The 19,534-nt window shown below is 44.8% G+C and overlaps 1 protein-coding gene across 5 annotated transcripts in view; it reads left to right on the top strand.

Annotated features, from left to right (window-relative positions):
* The first annotated feature begins 1,895 nt into the window (after nt 1–1,895).
* Nucleotides 1,896–19,534, top strand: part of palld (palladin, cytoskeletal associated protein) — a 105,315-nt gene continuing 87,676 nt past the window's right edge. For 4 of the 5 annotated variants that reach the window (XM_083766508.1, XM_083766509.1, XM_083766507.1 and 1 more), the window contains exons 1-2: nt 1,896–2,028; nt 5,475–6,473. In XM_083766508.1, coding sequence (XP_083622634.1) covers nt 5,476–6,473 — 998 coding nt within the window. In that variant the 5' untranslated portion in view covers nt 1,896–2,028; nt 5,475. The remainder of the gene's footprint in view (nt 2,029–5,474; nt 6,474–19,534) is intronic. The other variant, XM_083766506.1, reaches the window with a different exon arrangement.

Below are 19,534 nucleotides of genomic sequence, written 5' to 3'. Positions count from 1 at the left end.
ATGAGGTATTAGCATGGGCACCATTTCATTTCGGGTTTCCTAAAGAAACAATGTGGGGTTGTTTCAAGCCAAAAAATAGTAGTATAAAAAGTACAAATTCAGTTTGACTTCGTATCTTTGAGTGGTTGTAGACATGCCTCCAGTTGATAAGATTGGGAGCACCTGTTTTAGAGCTTGTAATGTACAAAGGTTTTCATCGTTTACCCCATGAGCAAGCATTTAAAGGTTTTATGACATTCATTTTCATTTATTTTTATTTATCTTTTTTCTTTTAGGTTTTATGACCTCAATTACACCAAAAAAACCTGAACTTTTTACATTCAGTGGATTTTCTGTGGTCTGAAGTTTTCTTTGGGGTTTGGAAGCCTTGGAAGGCTACAATGAAAACAGGCAAACAGTGAAAACAGTGACATCTGCTGGCAAATACCATTGACATATATGGGATTTGCAGGGTCTTACATCACTTACTGCCGGCAAATCAGTGCACCGTTTGAGCCAGAAAACCCCAGATCACAGAAAATCTACTGAATGTTAAAAGTTCATGTTTTTTGGGTGCAATTGAGAAAAAAAAATAAGAACAATTCCAAAACCTTTTTTTTAATGTCACAATCCCTTTAAAGACACCGTGGCAAAGAAAAACGTCCCACATGCCTGAGGACTAAGATGTTGTTGTGAGAGTTTTGTGGAAGCGTGTTCAGTGTTGACGTCGTCTAGCGTCTACAAGTGACACACGAGGAAGTTCACAAAGTAGAAAGGAATGCCTGGGGCACTTGACCACCAAACGACCATGGCAATCACATAGAGCTCAGACTGTTACAAGGTGTGCATGCGTGCAGTGCGCGAGCGTGTGTGTGTGTGTGTGTGTGTGTGTGTGTGTGTGTGTGTGTGTGTGTGTGTTTGGAAAGAAAATTGCTCAATTAATATGTTAATGTCTAGTTTGTCCACACAAAGTACACAGTAATACCAATGCTTGTGTGCGTGGTTGGCATATATGCCATAGCCTATGTGTGAGTGAGGTTGACAGCATTGTTGCAGTGGAAATTTCATGGTCTTGTAACTAGCACTTAAGAGTAATCAGTAGATTGTTGGAGCACTGGAATAGCTCTGAGAGAGTGTGATAGTGGCCTACAAATAGATTCAATACTGTCTGTCTATGCCCTGCTGGCCCCTTCCAACCTCATTCAACTCTACAGTAGGTCACTGCCATTTATCCCAATCAAAACCGCTCTCAAAGAGCACTTATAGTAAGTAGCCTACAGGTGGCTGCAATTCGAAACTGCAAGCCCCAGTACAAAGTCACAGTAAACTCAAATGTATTTTTGAAAATATGTAACTTTTTGACAAAATATTGGTTAAAACATCGGTAATCAGTCTATCAACAACGGCATTGGACCCCAAAAGCTGGCACGGGTCGGGCTGTAGTTCTGAAGAGGGCCTGTCAGAAGCAGTCTAATGTATTTTCACATGGTTATGATACTTACTGACAGATGCACATTGTGTGTAGGTACTAGGTGAGCAAGCCTTTGAATATTGCATGACTGTCAATTGTAGTGGTTTGATAATGCTGCACTAAGGTGACTAAGCCATACTGCACTACTGCAGTCCATTATGCAAAATATTACATCCTGTATATTTAAATGTCCAATAGATGCTAACAATAATTGATGCACATATTTTTTCTATGAGAATTGTCACCACTTGCCTCTCTACCTTTTGCCCCCCTCTTCGCTCTTCTCTCTTTTTTCCTCCAGTATTCTAGCTGTGAAACCTGAGCCAGGGCCCAAATATAGCCCCCACACAGTGAGCCGTCACAGGCTGGGACAGATGGGACAGCAGGCCACTCGGCAGGCACCACGCAATTGTACCCTGAACCTGAGTGCTCCTGCTCACCGCCCGACCAAAAAGGCTGCTCTTCTGGAAAGAGGCGATTCTGTTTGGGACGCTCGTATACACTGATATTACCATTACAGGAGAAATCTGGAACCACGACGGCTGGGACAAATATTGGGACAAATATCTTGACAAAAGGTAGGTTATGTCATTTCTTTCAAAACCTATTATTAGTAACAGTTTAGTGGTTTTAATCATAATTTGGTTTTTATATAAATTATAAGAAAGACAAAACAAGACCTAAACATTAAGGAGCAATATTGGTCAAAAATAAAGGTTTGTGCTTTTTTTTGTCAGTGTGAAAGTGAAAATGTTCTTTTCATGCCACACAGTATCATCATTGGCTAGTGGCCATGTCAGTCGCCTTATTGGAGGGACACTTTATTTTTACACATTTAAGACACAGTATGTCTATTTAGACATTTATTACAACTTAAATAGAGTTATGTAACTGAACATAATAGACACAGTAGGCTAGCACCCTGTTATGTCACTAACAGTGCCCATTCACATACCAATCAATCAATCAATCTTAATATTTAAAAACATTCCACATGCAAATTTAATTGCCGTTTTTTGTTTAGCTGTGATTAATTTCCTAAGATCATTGCCGGTTTGAAAGCAAACTGTTCCATTTACAGTCTCCCGTGTTGTGTCTTTGGAACAGTAAAGACCAGTGTTAATTTACCCGTTTATAACTAAGACTGTACTAAGGTAACATCCGTACAGTATCAGAGTTAATAACACTGAGTATTTTACTGTGTAGTTTGTAGTTTGTGTCAGTGTTATGTATGCATGGCTATGAGTTTGTGTTCCTCGATCTTTCTTGGGGTGTTAGTGTCTCTCCTGTGCTGTGCTCTGCTGTGCTGTGCTGTGAGTGGGCGGGCAGTGCTGCTGTGAAACATAGCCCAGGGGATTAAAAATAACAACAGCTGGTCTTCAGGACACCATGAGGGCCAGGGTGTCAAAACTCTCACATCGACAAACAAACATACCGTCTAACCTAGTTTATGTGGACAGTTTTGCTCTGCAATCCCCACTTGTCCAGGTGAAATATTACACTTAATATGAGCTTCAGGCAAGTCTGCTTGTCAACACTGTGCAGGAGGATGCTAAACGCACACCAGTCTTAGTAGTGGTGCCAGCTCACGGCAGAAACATCTAAAGAGTTAAAAAAAGTATTTGTACAAAAATATTTTTTTGAATTATTTATTTTTATAAAAAAAGGCTTGAGATCAAAGTCTACATTTAGGCCAAATGGGGACAATGTTTTTAGAGACTGAATCCAGAAAGCCTTGTTTTAACAACAACTTGTCGATTTGTCCCCCTCTTCTGGGCACAGAGACTTTTTCTATGCCTATATAATGAAGAGAAGAGACAGGGTGGTTGGATTCCACAAAATGTGCGGAAACAGGATAATTCATATTCTTGCACCTAATAGTGCTGCGATGCTCTGCTATGCGAGCTTTAAGTTCACGAGTAGTCATACCCACATATGCCTTGCCACACGGACATGTAAGTAGATAAATTACTGCTTTTGTAGTGCAGGTGATTATGCCTCTGATGAGGATGCTTTTGCCCGAATGGGGGTGCTTAAACTTATGGCATTTGTGTGTACTGTCATATTGGGAACAGGAGCCACATTTGTAGTTGCCATTGGGAATAGGTGCTAAAATAAATCCGATTTGACCAAATGGTTTCTGAGATTCTGACCACGGGAGAAAAGAGGTTTGGCAAAAGCTTTTTTTAACGGTGTGTGAGATCCCAGAATGTGCCAATGCTGAATAATCTGCTTAAAATGTTCAGCCACTTTAGAGTAGCAGGAGGAGAAGATGATAGAATGTTCTTTATTTTCTGGCTGTCTCTGGAATAATTCAGACCTGGGTTTCAGGTTAATCTTGTGTGAGGCGTTATGAATTTGGGTGTTAGAATAGCCCCGTTCTTTAAATTTAGTCTGCATATTAGTTAAATGCCGGTTAAGATCAGCGGGTTTACTGCAGATGCACTTCACTCTACAAAATTGGCTGTAGGGAAGGCTGTTTTTTAGAGGCAGGGGATGACAGCTATCTGCCCTCAGTAGGCTATTTCGATAAGTAGGTTTTTTGTATAGGTCAAAGGTCTGTCTATCTGTCTGTCTGTCTGTCTGCCAGATTGCATCTTCAAATTTGTTATAGCTCATGTAGCATCTTAAGTCACTCGGCGACAGTCTGACCCCGTACATAGCTTAAACTACAGTTTATAGCCATACTATTTATTCGTGGTAACCCTTGAGATACCGTCTCAGTTCATGCCCTCTCTCTCTATTATGGGGTAGATAGCTGTAAACATCCTTCATAGGAAGGACCTCTAGCCTATATCTATATCTATAATATATCTATATCTATCACATACACAAGTCCCAAGTTTCTAATGCATGGCGACATCTATTTTGGAATCTTGGAATCAAAAAGTAAATAAATCACGTCTACATCGATATGGCGGTGTGAGTGGTGTGGCCTCAAATAATGCGTGATAAAGCGGGGATTGTCATGTGAAGGAGGACATAGTTGAACCATATAGTGCACATACAGACAGTTCTTTCAAATTCTCAAAATGAGCCAGGTGTGTTTGATATTGAGACAAAACATGATTGAGTGCACAAACCAAATGGACGCGTAAGGGTCCATTTGTGCACTCTAGGAGTTGAATGAACACTGAGGATTTCACTGTGTGGGTGAAAAATCACTCGTGTGGAGGGGCACCCTGGTCTTTGGGGGTACATTTTGTAATAAACTATTTCATTTTACATTGTTCACGGATATGAGAACATCAACATGCCCCCAAATATCTGGGTTACCGGGACAGGACATGTATAATTAGGTCCTCAACAAACATTAAAAGTCCATATTGGCCTATGACGTAATTCCGGAAAGCCATGCATTGGAGGGGCTAGCACCCCTTAGACATGGAAGCCATGTACCCTCTGCCCTCTGGAAAGGCTCTCGCTAATGCCCACCCACCAGCTGTGTCCATGGAAGAGTAGCCTTAGTCATTCTGCTGCAACTGTACTGGCCCTGTCTGGGAGGGCCATAAACAGGGCCATTGTCAGGTCTGTTTTTATACCATGATGACGGTCGCTCTTTTATTTCAGGATGGTGTCTAGTAGTCATTTCCCTCCACTGGATGCTTGTCTCATCACGTGTGAACTGTATAAGACTTTTTGTACTGTCCAGGCCAAGTTCAAATAAATCTCAAGGCATACCTGTACCTACACAGATATTTATATATATTTATATTATATATTTATATGAATGTTTGTGCTGTTGTAGCTGCTAAGTGATGTTTTTGAGAAGCGCTAGCCCCTCCTATACCCAGCTTTCCGGGTTTGTGTGAACACAAACATTGGCTTGTGATTGGCTGTTCACCCCATAGCGATGATTTGATTGGCTGAGCAAAGTACATATTGAAGATAAAAGTGGGGGCAGTAAAGTGAAGACGGAAAGTGAGGACACAAATTGTGATTGGCCAAAATGAGATGATGTATGATGATGTATGATGATAAGAGCACCCCTCACTTCACACGGGTGTGATTTCTTTTGTTTCAGGATGCAGGACGGGAGTTGGAACCACAACCAGCCACTCCCCCTCTGTCTGCTGCTAAAGGACCCGGCAGGGGGCGGGGCTTTGGAAGGGGACGGGGGGGTGTTCTCCGAGGCGTCCTCGGATGGGGAGCACAACGTGGACTCCATGGCCGAGCTGGACGCCGGTGACGGGGACTTCGACCTCACGGCCTTCCTCAGTGCGGACGAGATAAACCGCAGCCTGGACCTGGCTTGGGGGGCCTTCGGCGAATCAGGCGCATCCGTGAGCCCGAGGCCCCCAACGTCCCCCATTCCTCTGCCCCCGGAGCTGGTTCTCCGACAAGTCCCTTCTCCCCCCACCCTCTCCATCGCCCCCACCTACACCACTGAACACCTGAGCAAAAGCCAGAGTGTTCAGCGCCCGACCAAAGCCCCCTGCCCGGACGAGAGCGTCCCCTTCGGCCATAGTGTCCCCGTCCGTGGCGGCAGGACCACACAGGCCCCAGCCCCGGCCCCCGCGCCCGAAAAGTTCATCTGCCATAAATCCATCATGCCAGTGTATAAGCAGGACAAGCCCAGGCTGGTCCATGAAGGCCTGGAGCTGAACGACCGGGCAGCCTCGGCCACCGAGTTCTGTAGCCGTGCCGCCACGTTCATCGAGGAGCTGTCGTCCATCTTCAAAGGCTCAGCTCGCCTCGAGCAGCAGGTAGACGAGGACTCCTCGTCCCCAGACAGCGGATACTTGACTCCCAGAAGTCAGCGGCCGGCTCCCCAGGGCGAGGTCTCCGTCGCCCCCCCTCAGCCCCTCTGCCAGCAGATCGGGGGGCCACAGCAGACCCAGCCAGCTGAGGAGCCCCCGCTCGAGGCCCCGGTGGAAGATGCGGGGCCCGTAGCGTACCAGCACACTGACGGAGGTCTGTCCCCACCTCGCTTCTCCCAGAAGCTGAAGAGTCAGGAGGTGGCGGAGGGAAGCCCCATCCGTCTGGAGTGCAGAGTGGCAGGGAACCCATTGCCGCTGGTCAGGTAAGCTTTGATCTCATCAACATGAAGTGAATGAAGTGATGGGAGAAATTCATACAGCGGCATTGGAATGTCTTTTGACATACTGTATGCTTCCTACATGAGAATACGAATGACTTTATTGCCAAGTATAAGGTTCACTAGAAATATAAAGTATGCATAATAAGACCTTTGGTTAGTAAGGTTCACCTACAGTCAAGCCCCCAGAACGGCTGGCCAACGTTGTACTGCAGCACGTTCCGGGACGTTCATGGAGGTGGACGACGTTCAGTGACTTCATGTGCTTAATGTGCGTCAACACCGACCTCAAATTTGAGGCTGCTCTTAACTTCCGCTTGCTCGAGCCATTGAGTTATAATTGTACTTATGGCAGTCTTCTGGGTGCTTCAAACGCCACTGAGCAACTTCCATTGAAATGAATAGCAGGGGAGCGATTGTTGTGTAAACATAAACATTGAAGACAAAGTGACTTCCCATAGACAGTTTGAGGCTTTGTGTAAACACAAGCATTGAAGACAAAAGTGAGGACGCAAATTGTGATTGGCCAGAATGAGATTATGTATGATGACGTGTGATGATAAGAGCGTCCCTCACTTCACATAGGTGTGATTTTTAACTCTATGCCTTCAGTCCAGTGACCATGAAGGTGATTTTTATGGTCCACTGGAAGGTGGAGGATGTCTATCTCATTACACAGTCAAATCCTGAGTATTAATTTAACAGAGCATTTTACAGTGTAAATCATTAATAATAATAATAAAACTTTATTTGTATAGCACCTTTCATGACATGAAATGCAGCTCAAAGTGCTTTACAGAGCAATGAGAAAAAAAGAAAAGCAAGGCATAAACATTAAAAAACAAGCAGTAATGCAATACAGTGAGGACATGAATAACAAAACATAAAAGATCAATTAAAAGCAATGGTGTAGAAGTGGGTCTTGAGCTGTGCTTTAAAATGTCTACAGAGGCTGCCTGTCGAAGTGACCTCATTCCCAGGCCTTCTCATAAGGTCATTTGTCTTTCTCAGGTCAATCCACTGCAAGTTCAAATTATGATGGTGTGTGCATCCATGGGTGAAATGTGTTCTTGCTCCTGCTGGGTGTTGCAATCTATCTGCTGCTGTTTGAGCGATAGCTCAAATAGACTCCGAGTAGATATATGAGGATACAAAAAAACAGGGCTCTTCTGTCATGGTCACATGGAACTTTCATTAGCATCACCGCAGAGAATCTTGTGCATGGAGAGCTTGATAATGACGCCTGGAATTCGTTTTAATCTTATCTGTCCTCTGGCTACCATGTCCACTATACAATATGTCCTCTTCTAACAAACCGTTACGATGATACTTGACAATGTTTCAAGCATTGGCTCTGTGTAGCTGGTCAGAAACCTGTTACACTACACACAATAAAATCTTAATTTAAGAGTGTGTACAAATGGACTGTACACGTCACCAATGGAATAACAATTGACATAAACAAAGTACAAAATTAGTAGGCTCCACTAAAAAGTCTCTATCCAGCATTAAACACTGTCCATTTCATCTATGTTCACTGTGAGTTCCTTATGACGTTGAATGATAGTAACCAAAGAATGCAATGGCGTCAATGGGAAGACATGGAGGGGACACTGGATTGAAGGGACAGTGATATTGACCAGAGGTTTAAGAGCAGGCTTGCTGGGTAAACGAAGGTGGGAGGTATAGCCAGGAGGTGGTAACTGTCGAGGTGTTGACGTGCCCTCTTCTTGAAACACCTGCCATTGAGCAAGGGGATTTTCCACACCACGTAAACGGATTGGTTAACCGGCACCATGGCCAGTTGCAAAAGAGGCTCCGTCGGGTCACCCACTGTCAGGTGCCTCTGCCTGGATGCATGTAAACTACTCCGTTTGAAACGATTAGCAGCCTCTTCCAACTGGGTTATTTGGACCTGTTGTCTACTAAACTAAAAATACCGCCCTTCCCCTTCTCCTCCGCCTCTCTTGTTTCTAGATGTGTCTCCGTCAACATCTCTGTTGTTTACTACATCGCAATCCCCTCACGTCTAAGGATTTCTGACTCTAATGTTACTGGATTACAAGTCTGTGTTCTGGCAAGGGCAATTTTGCCATGTTTCATGTGCTAGCCAGGCTGTGCGTTTAGTGCATTGTGTACTGTATCGTAATTGGACAGGCCACTTGGCAGGGGGCCTGGAAAGGACCGTGATAGGGGAAGAGAAATCCTGTGTTTACAAGATGGTTAGAATCAGGTGGTTTATTTTGTTTATCTTTTTTGTAGTTTGTGTACTACAGCATGTAGCCTAATAGCAGTGGCTGGGACATGGATCTCTCTGCTAAGCTATATGGAGCTGTCTCCACTGTAGTATAAATAGTCTCCAGGCCAACAGGAGCCATGGTCCAGGAATGTGTGCAATGTCATGACGAGGCATTTTCACTCACCATTCTCGACATCTCACCTCACCTTCTTGGGGAATATCTATGAAGGTAGCATGTAGTGTGTTGTGTTCTACTGTGAGGGAAACGAGAGACTACAGTCACCACACACAAGTGAAAGATAGAACTACTAGAGAAGTGAAGCTGAATGAATGAAGGCATCAGACACGAGTACATGAGTCTTCTATCCTAGGTATCCAGCACCATCAACTGTACCAGGTCTAAATTTACCACATGAACACTAGCATCCCTATATTCTGGGCATGTCATAATAGGCGATGTGTCATTGTAAACGAATGAAAATAGCAGATCTACAAGCTCCTAACTCTTAGGAGATTTTTGTAGATTTTCTATTTACGCCGATGAGACTTCAGAGGAAGTCTTCAGAGGACTTCACTGCTTTTTGCAGATGATGTGGTCCTGATGGTACCATCGGTCTAAGACCTTCAGCTCTCACTGGACCGGTTCGCAGTGCAGTCCAAATATGGAATGAGACATTACCCCAGGTGAAGGGGTTCCAGTATCTCAGGGTATTGTTCACGAGTGAGGGGAGGACGGAGAAAGAGATCAGCCGGAGAATCGGAGCGGCAGGGGCGGTATTGCAGTCGCTGTACCAAAAAGAGGGCTGAGCCAGAAGGCAAAGCTCTCTGTCTACCGAGCAAACGAACTCTCACCTATGGTCATGAAGTGTGGGTCATGACCGAAAGAATAAGATCGTGATTCGTGAATAGAAGCGGCCGAAATGAGTTTTCTCCGACTGGCTGGCATCTCCCTTAGAGATCGGGTGAGAAGTTCAGTCACGCGAGAGAGACTCTGAGTAGAATCGCTGGTTTTTCGCCTGGTTAGGAGGTCCTCGATGCACGTCCCACTGGGAGCAGACCAAGACACAGTTGGAGGGATTACATCGACTCACTGGCCTTGGAACATCCCAGGATCCCCCAGGATGAAGTTACTAATGTTGCTCTGGAGAGGGAAGTCTGGAGCTCTCTGGTAGAGCTGTTGCCCCCATGACCCGACTACAGATAAGCGGTTGAAGATGGATGGATGGATGGATGGATGGAGACTTCAGAGGAGAGGGTCAAGTACAGACCTCTGAAAATGTCCCATTGTCCCTAACCTATAGCGATTTTGACACAGCTGAATGTAATTCTGTTCATTTGGGGGAGTGTTTGCTTAGGTGCTGCAGTGTGCCAGCACGATGTTCTCATTGTTCTGTACACAGTTACATGAAACACACCACAGGGACGGCTTAATGGAAGGGCTTTAGGTGCGGCAGCACAGGGCACCAACCTTGGTGGGGCACCAAACGGCTGGGAGAAAGTGAAAAACTATCGCTACAAGAGTGCCATAATTTACAAGTAAAGGCTTCTGAAGGAGCGCTAAAACGGTGAAACGCGCCGGTGTAGCATCAAATTTCTATGCTGCACCCCACCATCAATCTCCAGGACAGGTCCACGACAGGTCTGGAGAAGCAGTGCTGTATTTATAAAGTGCATGTTATTTGGCAATATTCCCAGAATTAACTGAGGAACAACAGGAGTTTGTTAAGTCGAGGCCTGGAACAGCAGATTATTTCCCCTCAATAGCTGTTTCTCAGCTGGCGAGCTGGGCCATTTCACACAAACACTCAACATTTCCCATGTGCTCTAACAACATGTTGTGATTTCCCCTCCTGACCCTGCAGTTACACTGCTTTGAACACTAAGTGGCAGCAGGGGCTTTATGATGTCAAACCAACCAAGGTGTGGGATCAGTTTCCATGGATTTGTGGCTGCTCACTGTAAGCTTTCCTGTATGACTACAAACATTAGGTCCAGGTGTAAGTTATATTGTATTTGTCACAAAAGCCTGTCATAACCATTGGACCAGGGATTGGAATACTCTAAATCTAAAAATATATACAGTAACTACGGCCAAAACTATATGCCACACGTACTCAGTCATGTCTTCTGAAGGATGAGTTATATAGTTATAGTTGGTTACATGATGATGCCAGTGTAACGTACCTAAAATAGCCTATCTGCAAGTGCAACTGAGTGCAAATCAACCATGGCTGTCTGTTGCCATGTCGTCCAGACCATAATGCTGTTTGGTGTAGTAGGAAGGTGTAGCTACAGTAAGATGTTAGAAGCTAGAGCACAGCTGCTAAATCCCACACCAACGTCATCTGTTACACAAAGTAAACTAAATGACAACAAACTGAAATGTGAAGCATTAGAGGTAGCATTTAGAATGTGGTTGTTTATAGGACAATACTCCTGGTGCATTCATTTTTATAGTTAATTTAAGTCCAGGTCATGTCAGCGTGGTAAAATGTGCACGCCATTACTGAATAGCACAATAGTTTAGCTTTGGAAAATATTTTCACTTTCCAGCCAGTTCACTACACGAACAAACTTTCCAGCCAACTCACATCCATAGAACTTCGGGAATAGACAAGCTAGCTGGGAATAGAATATGGTACTAGACACATATTTAACGTTTCCAGTATCTTCATTTATATACAAAGTAATATTTATTGCTACTGTAAGTACAGTGTAAGTTACAGCACTGTTGTAACTAGAAAGATGTCCCATGCATATCTCCACTTGGACTAACTAGAAAGATGTCCCATGCATATCTCCACTGACACTAGGCAAGTGTCAATATATGCCTCTTCCACCCGATTTATGTATTCTTTATTTACCTTGACCTCTGACATTTTTGTGGCTTTCGCCTTTATATATTTTATGGAGGGATAGACAATAGGCTGACAGGAAATGGGGAGAGAGATGGGGGGAAGACATGCAGTAAAGGCCGTCGGGATCGGGAGTCGAACCCGCGGCACACTGCCAGACTGGATTACCAGCCAAGGTGCCTGGACCACTGAACCATGGTCTGACATTTTCAACCCAAAAGTTATCCAGACTGACCTTCTTGTCAAGTTAAATTCAAATCTGCTTGTTTGTCAGTAGTCATTCTGTCCATTAGAGGGTGCTGAAAGCAACAAATCAAACTTGGTCTGAAACATGCTACCAGTGTCAACTACAGTATGTAGTTTGTAGATCTGCTATTTTCGCAACATTTATCTGTGGAACCGAGTCAAACAAAATGTAATGCCTCAACTCCTGCAATTCCAAGAGCTTGTCAGGATGGGGGGTCCCCAGTTCAAATATGAATATCGCACCCTGAAAAGGCTGAGAACCAGGCTACACTAATGGTTCTCAAAAAATGTCATGTCAGGAACCCCCAAATTGTTGTGAATGTATTAGGCCACAGACTAAAAATATTATATTTTGTGCCAAGGACACCCCCCCACCCCCCGCCCCTCCATAAGAAAATATTTGTGTTAAAATATTCTTAACTAGAAAAAGTGCCCTTCCGGGCACAGGTCTCCACCAGGTTATCCACAGATCCGTGCAGTTAGAGGTAAAAACACTTTTCGGCCAGTTATAGCGCCACCTTGAGGCTGAGTTGAAATTGTTCATGTGGCATTTTGTCCTCGGCCTAGTGGGAATGTGGGTGCACAATTTCACGGAAATCACGCGATGTGTTCATGATTTGCAGCATTTTGTTTGAAACTGAGCACTCCTGTGAACTTTGGAAGCCAATCTTAACCAATCAGGATGGAGTCTGATAAATCTGAAAGACCCGTTTCGTTGAATGGCTCTAGAGAGACTGTGTACCAATTTGCGTGATGTTTGGACAAAATCTGTAGGTGTACTGTGCAAAAACTTGTTTTGCACAAAGCGGCCTCCTGGTGGCGCTATAACAGGCCGTTCTGGAAAGTTTGGGGCAGAGGTTCATGGTTGGCATCCAGGGAGTGTGTGTGCAAAATATGGCATCGAAAAACTTGTTTTGCACAAAGCGGCCTCCTGGTGGCGCTATAACAGGCCGTTCTGGAAAGTTTGGGGCAGAGGTTCATGGTTGGCATCCAGGGAGTGTGTGTGCAAAATATGGCATCGACCGGGTTAACGGTGGCCGAGATTAGCTGTTCACGGACGGACACACGGACACACGGACGGACGGAGTGCAAAACATACTCTCCCCATGCCTTCGGCTGGTGGAGACAATTATTCCATATATTCCACTGTCACAGTTTTATTTTTTACAAACTTTCATAACAGATCTATGAGCTATTATACAAGAGATGGAACTGTCTACCAAAGTCAAACATCACTCTAACGGTAGGGGTGTCCAATATATGTTGAATCAACATTTCCATTGTGATGTTTAAATTTATAAGCCCTGTTTTCAAACATTTTTCTAAACATTTCGAACATTTTACAAAGAAGCCGAGCTTGCCTTGTAGATGTGCTATTTTTGAAAGAAATTTGATACAAATGTTTACCTATAATGACTTGCCTAAATTCGGGATGCCAAGGTTTGACGTTTTTGTCGTTTCCCTCGCCAAACACTACACAATAGTAAAGTGAATTGAAAACAAAAAAAGCCTGTTTAGTGACAGAGATGCAGTACACAAGAGCTGGGCTTGGGAGAAATAGCCTAACTAACACATAATCACTCCTGCCGGTGTCCAACCTGTGCTGTTAGCCTGCCAGAACATATGGAGACTATCACACTTGGCACCAAACGTGATAAAAAGTAATATGCGTTATCTTATCTTCTTTAAATTTGTGAAGTACCGGTATACGTAAATATTTCTCTGTCCACAGGACAAATGATCTACCAGCTAAATTGGCCCCAGGCCTTGGAAGAGAGAGAGAGAGAGAGAGAGTGTGTGTGTGTGTGTGTGTGTGTGTGTGTGTGTGTGTGTGTGTGTGTGTGTGTGTGTGTGACTGTGTGTGTGTGTGTGTGTGTGTGTGTGTGTGTGTGTGTGTGTGTGTGTGTGTGTGTGTGTGTGTGTGTGTGTGTGTGTGTGTGTGTGTGTGTGTGTGTCCGTGCCTGTGTGTGTGTGTGTGTGTGTGTGTGTGTGTGTGTGTGTGTGTGTGTGTGTGTGTGTGTGTGTGTGTGTGTGTGTGTGTGTGTGTGTGTGTGTGCGTGCGTCTAGGAGCACTGTTAGTGTCCTTATGTTACCATTTTTTATCCTGGAAATACCCTGTAATCAGAATATCTCACAATTCACAATAACCTACCTTGTGTAAGTGTTAAATCCTAACTCTGTAGAGGTCTAATCATGCCCGTGGTTGAAGTCCCATATCTGCATTCCATGTAAGACAGCAGCCATAAATACTGGTGGGGAGACCCTCCAATCTATAGTTTATCACTTGCCATATAAAGTCTGACATCTCTATAGCTAATCTTATCTGTAGCGATAGCAGTGGAAATGCCAGATGGCTGCATTTTGCCTGTACAAAATGATACTGTAGTGTACACTGTACAGTATCATCTAGGGTGCCGTGACGTAAGTCCAGGGGTGCAGCAGAATCCTTAACTAATTTATGGCCGAAATCACCTTTTCACGCCTGTTTTCGAATGGCGCTCGGCGCAGAGATCGCCTTCGTGACCTTTTTTAATATCAATTGATTACGGTGATCAATTGTGTCCTGTATGCGCTCATAACATTCCAGTTCCGGTGCGGTGAAAAAAAACGCTGTGGCGCCAAATGAGTTTTAATACTATAGATTCTTTACACACGTGTAACAAATAAACTCCACTCATTCATTCATACAGATCCCTTTATTTGTGGTGAAACATCAACCTCGTTCCAAACATAAACGACATTGCGTTCTAGATATATTTCCTGGCAAATGATGAAAATGGCGCCCCCGGTACTGTGTATGAACTGCATGGGAGAATAGGGGGATAATGGCCCAAACGACCCCACCCCCAAAACAAAAAATAAATAAATACTAGAATAGGCCAGTTTGTACAGTATGTGTTCACTTGAGGCATATGTTTCTGATCTACACAGGAAGGTTAGCATTTCTTGCTGCTTCCCCAGACCCTTTTATATCTCATTACCCCTCATTCCTGTTGTGAACAACAACAGAGCATTCTTCGCCGATCGCAATTATGCGCGGAATTCAACAGCGTGTGTACAGTAACGGTATGCGTGTGAGTTGATGGGCACAGCACACTCATAATTTCACACAGCTTGCTATTTTAAATGCTTTCTCCCTCATTTTAGTGCTCATTTCCCCATGAGCAGGGCCTTTGATGGGGTTGCCAGATTTTGGCAGGTGATACCCCCAAACTCCACCTTTATGCTTTGACTAACGCGATGTTGCTGAGCTGATGCCAGCATACCCCATGCCCAGTGAGAGAGGTCTTCCTGGTTCATTGAGGCCACTGGGCGTGGCCTCCTGTAACACCAGTGGTTCTCAAAGTGGGTTCCGGGGACCCTTAGGGGCCCTTGAAGGGGTTCCAGGGAATCCCCAGCTAAATATTAGGAATGAAATGGACCCTGTAACTCCGACTGGATGTAATCAGAGTACCGTAGATTGGGGTCCCAGAGATAAAAACTAAACGGCGGCATAGCCGTAGCAGTAGAGCAAAGTTGACCCAATTTTTGTGCAGAAACAGGGTTCAGTGAGATCAGTGTGGCTCCTTCTGGTGTTGTGCCTAGGGCATGCGTATGCCAACAGCTAAGGGCCTGCTAAGAGCCGTGTCCAATGTGAACATCCGTCTTACAAAGACAATTTCTAATCAATCAAATTGAATACTGGACAACTCACCCCGTGCTTGCCCATTCTTCCTCCCGGAAATGTCCCCAGTGAGGGGTGGGAGGGGCTAGGCCTAGGGCATGCAGATTCAACACACTGCCTTATGTACTACAGCAAACAACCTTTACAATAGTTGCGCTAGATTCAAGATTCATAACTTGTGATATGCTATTGGCTGTTTGTATTCTTTTTGTAAAAATATACTCCTGAAAGGCTATCACTGTAGTAGCCTTTAATTATCTCCACCAGGCCGAAGGCATGGGGAGAGAGTATGTTTTGCACTCCGTCCGTGTGTGCGTGCGTGTGTCCGTCCGTCCTTCTGTCCGTCTGTTACCAGCTAATCTCCTACACCGTTGGCCCGATCCATGCCAAACTTTGCACACATACTCCCTCGATGCCAACGACGAACCTCTGCCCCAAATATAACGGCCTGTTATAGCGCCTCCTGGTGGAGACCTGTGCCCAGAAGGGCACAGGTCTCACAGCTGTCTGCTGTCTGCTGTTGTGAAGGTTTATAGTTAGAGAAATTCAAAGTTTCAACATAGTAGTAGTAGTTAGTTAGTTAGTTAGTTAGTTAGTTTAATTTATTGTCCACAATGTGGAAAGTTGTCTTTGGCAATAAACAACAGTAACAACAAACAACAACAACACTTACACACACTGATCTTCAAAAAATGCAGGACAACAGTGGCAAATACATTAAAAACAAATCAAGCGAGACATGGTATCATTTAGTGCCTTATTGTTGTTGTTGTGAATTAGCGAACTGGACATTTTGGACGGAATGTTTCCTTTATCCTCGGGTTGCGCTTCTGTTTTCGACAAAGTTTTTATTTTTGTTGTTTCTCATAATCGCACGTCCGTTGTCTTTCAAGTCACTGGGAGGAAAAACAGGGACGGGGTGAGTTGTCCTGTTACCATCAAATCAATATTCCTTTTTTGTACCTTGTACAAAAACCTAAAGTGTCACGCCTTGTGCCGTAATAGGCCATCTATAAACTCAATGCGGTGTGGATACAACACACTCTGAGCTTATAGATCTGCTATTTTCAGAGCATAAATTAGGCATTGCAGTCTATTACTGACAATAATTACTCAGCTATGCAAAGCAGACACAAACGTGGCATACACTTACACAGTGTACTATTTTAGGTATTTGTCAGATGCCTTTTCCATGTCATTACCAGTAACTGCCGGCCTGCCGTGCAAACAAGGCATTTAAGCTCTCATCGCTGCCGCGGAGCATAGGGACATGGTGGATGCGTCGGTTTTCAACAGAACACACAGGACCACAGGGGAACGTTGAGGAAAGATGAGAGGCCGCCGAGGAATTCTAAAAAATGGGTTGCAAAATCGTGGGACAGAACCGGGAACCTCCCGATTCCCAATCCAACACTCACAGTAATCATGTAGCTGTAGCTGTTTCTCCTTGCACGATCACTGTCCCGATGATGAGGTCACAGCAGCTGACCAAATGCTGAGTCATGACGTAGTGTTGGCTCAGGCTGTATGACGCTGCCTGTTTGTTTGGCCTAGAGAGAGCAGTCATTTGAACTTCTCCCCCGTGGCCTCGTTTGATCTCCTGAGGGGTTGGGGGGTTGGGGAGGTGCAGGGGTGATTAATTACACACTCTCATACTTGTGGTATGTTGCTGTCGAGTGGAAACCTATGTCCAAAGCTTACGACACAATGCAGATTTGTCAGCGGGGGTGCAGTGCGGAAAATTGTCATTTCACCAGTTTAGCTCCTTCGGCTACCTTTGCTTCTACATTTCTCCCCGCTGTTTGGTCCCCCCCTCAAGTTTTGGCCAGACTCGTATCCACTGTAAAAAGGACACGGTTCCCCAGGCAGTGGCAGTGGTGTGATGAATGGTGTTGTCCCTGTTGGCCTGGAGGCAGAGTGTGAAGTCTGGCGTCCATCCGTCCGTCCGCAGCAGGTGAGAGTTTTCCAGCTCTCCTCCTAGTACTCTCCTACCAGCCTATGAGTCTGTCTTGGACGTCCAGGTCCGGGAGGCCTCTGCCTAGGGGCCATTTATCACTCACACCACTATCCTCCCTCTCTTGCCCTTAACCATGTTAATCCGCTTATGCACTCACTGCAGGCGCACGCACGCAGAACAGACAGAACTAAGTCGTACAGTATAGTCTAGCAAGTCTGAGAAACATTTAGCATTTTGTTATGGGACTTTTCTTTTTTGTTTGTGCTGAGGGATTTGCCTTAATAACTGTAATTACAGACTGGGGACTGTGTGCTATTGTTGAGACAAAAAAATAAATAAAAGGAACATAACAAGGCCTGGTTTGGTTTTTGGTGATATTAAGAGTAATCTTAATGCCTGTGGTGTATGGTGAGAACTGGGGGCTGTACACAGGATTACTATTCACCACAACCATAAACGACACTACATCATCATCATCATCACCATAAGGGGAGGGCAGTGGTGGAAGAAGTACTTTTTCCTTTTGTAAGAGTAGCAATAACTCAATGGTTACAAATGTTCAAGTTACATGTATGAGTCCTGCATTCAAAATGTCACTTGAGTAAAAGCACAACGTATTGGTATCAGCTATTTTCGCGGTAGAGGGAAAAATGAACGGACCGAGTATAGGGTCCTATAGGGCTCTATACATAGTAGTCTAGGTCTAGGAGACCCCAGTCAACTGGGTTTACGTGGTTAAGTACTTGAGTAAATGTACTTGGCAAGGGAGTGGTTAAACAAGATGGCGAGCTGTGTGTAAAGGTGGGGTGGCGGGCAGGAGGGAAGGGCATCAGTGTTGCCAAGTCTGCGTATTGTAAACAACTTTGGCCTTGTTTTTCTGTGAAGTTGTTTGTAAATATTGGTTGCGGGGGGTGGGGGACTTGTTTCTAAAGCGTAGATGCTTAATTGGGATTTCCTTCCTAAATGTTGTTTTCACGTTTTCAAGTACTTCCCAAATTAGTATGTAACAGTATTTGTCTATGGAACCCGAAATTTTTTGTGCCACGTTGGGACCCCATACAATACTTGTAATGCTGTTCAAATGCTGCAAACATATTCCACATATTTCACTTTTTTGTTGTTGCAGATATACAACCTCACAACTCGTCGCGATTGTAGATCTGCTATCTTCAAATAGCCAATGTATTATGCAATAGGGTTATAGTGCATATAATTATGCAATAGTGGCCTTACAGCCGCTTCTTTCTTGCTTGTTTTCATAGACCTTGTTGCTTATTTCTCTTCTGGCAACTCTGAAGTGCATTAGCGACAGTCTGGATGTAAAGCGTGTCTTGTGGCAGACAAAGCCTGCAGTCATGCGAGGTGGAGGATGGTAATGGAAGCCTGGCTGAAGAGGAGAGGACAGGCTATAAATCTTCCTCCTCTCTTCTCCGCAGCCTCTTCTCCGCTCTCTCAGTGTCAGGGCGCCCCGTTCAGCCCCCCAAACCACCCCCCCCCCCCCCCAGACGGCAAGCTTTCACACACTTAATTCATACTTAGACCCGCCGAAAATAACAATCCATTTTTAGAATGAGAGTGACGCCACGTCTTTCTCTCAAAAACCTGTTATTTCCGTCACGCGACGGAGCATCAAATTAGGCTTTGCCCCTCATCGCTTATAGCACCCATCATCATTAACACACACATGCATTCTTCAAGGAAGATGGATGGATGATGCGTTCACCACAGGCCCATCTCTATGACCGCAGACAGGCCTGAAAGTTATACACCCCAAAACACGCACCCACAATCACGAGCATTCCAAGTATGTGAGCCGGGCAGAGTGAATTCCAGCTCCGCTTGAGCCTAATTCATAAGCCTTATTGGTGTAGGGGTGGGGTCGCTCACCCAAAAATAAATGATCTAGTCCGCGTTGTCAGCTTCTCGATCGGTTCTTTTTTGGGGAGAGGAAGCGACACCGTCATACAATGGAGGAATGACTCACCGAGTATGCATCCATACCCCCTCCCAGTCCCCCGGAAGTGTTGAGAAGTGTCTGTTTTTCTGTTCTGGGCTCCGTTGGGCCCTTGTGGCTCTGAGTCATGG

Source organism: Protomyctophum parallelum, assembly GCF_964188405.1.
Source record: "Protomyctophum parallelum genome assembly, chromosome: 6".
Taxonomy (NCBI): Eukaryota; Metazoa; Chordata; class Actinopteri; order Myctophiformes; family Myctophidae; genus Protomyctophum; species Protomyctophum parallelum.
Note: the sequence above shows the minus strand (reverse complement) of the source record. Positions and strands in the feature narration are given on the sequence as shown.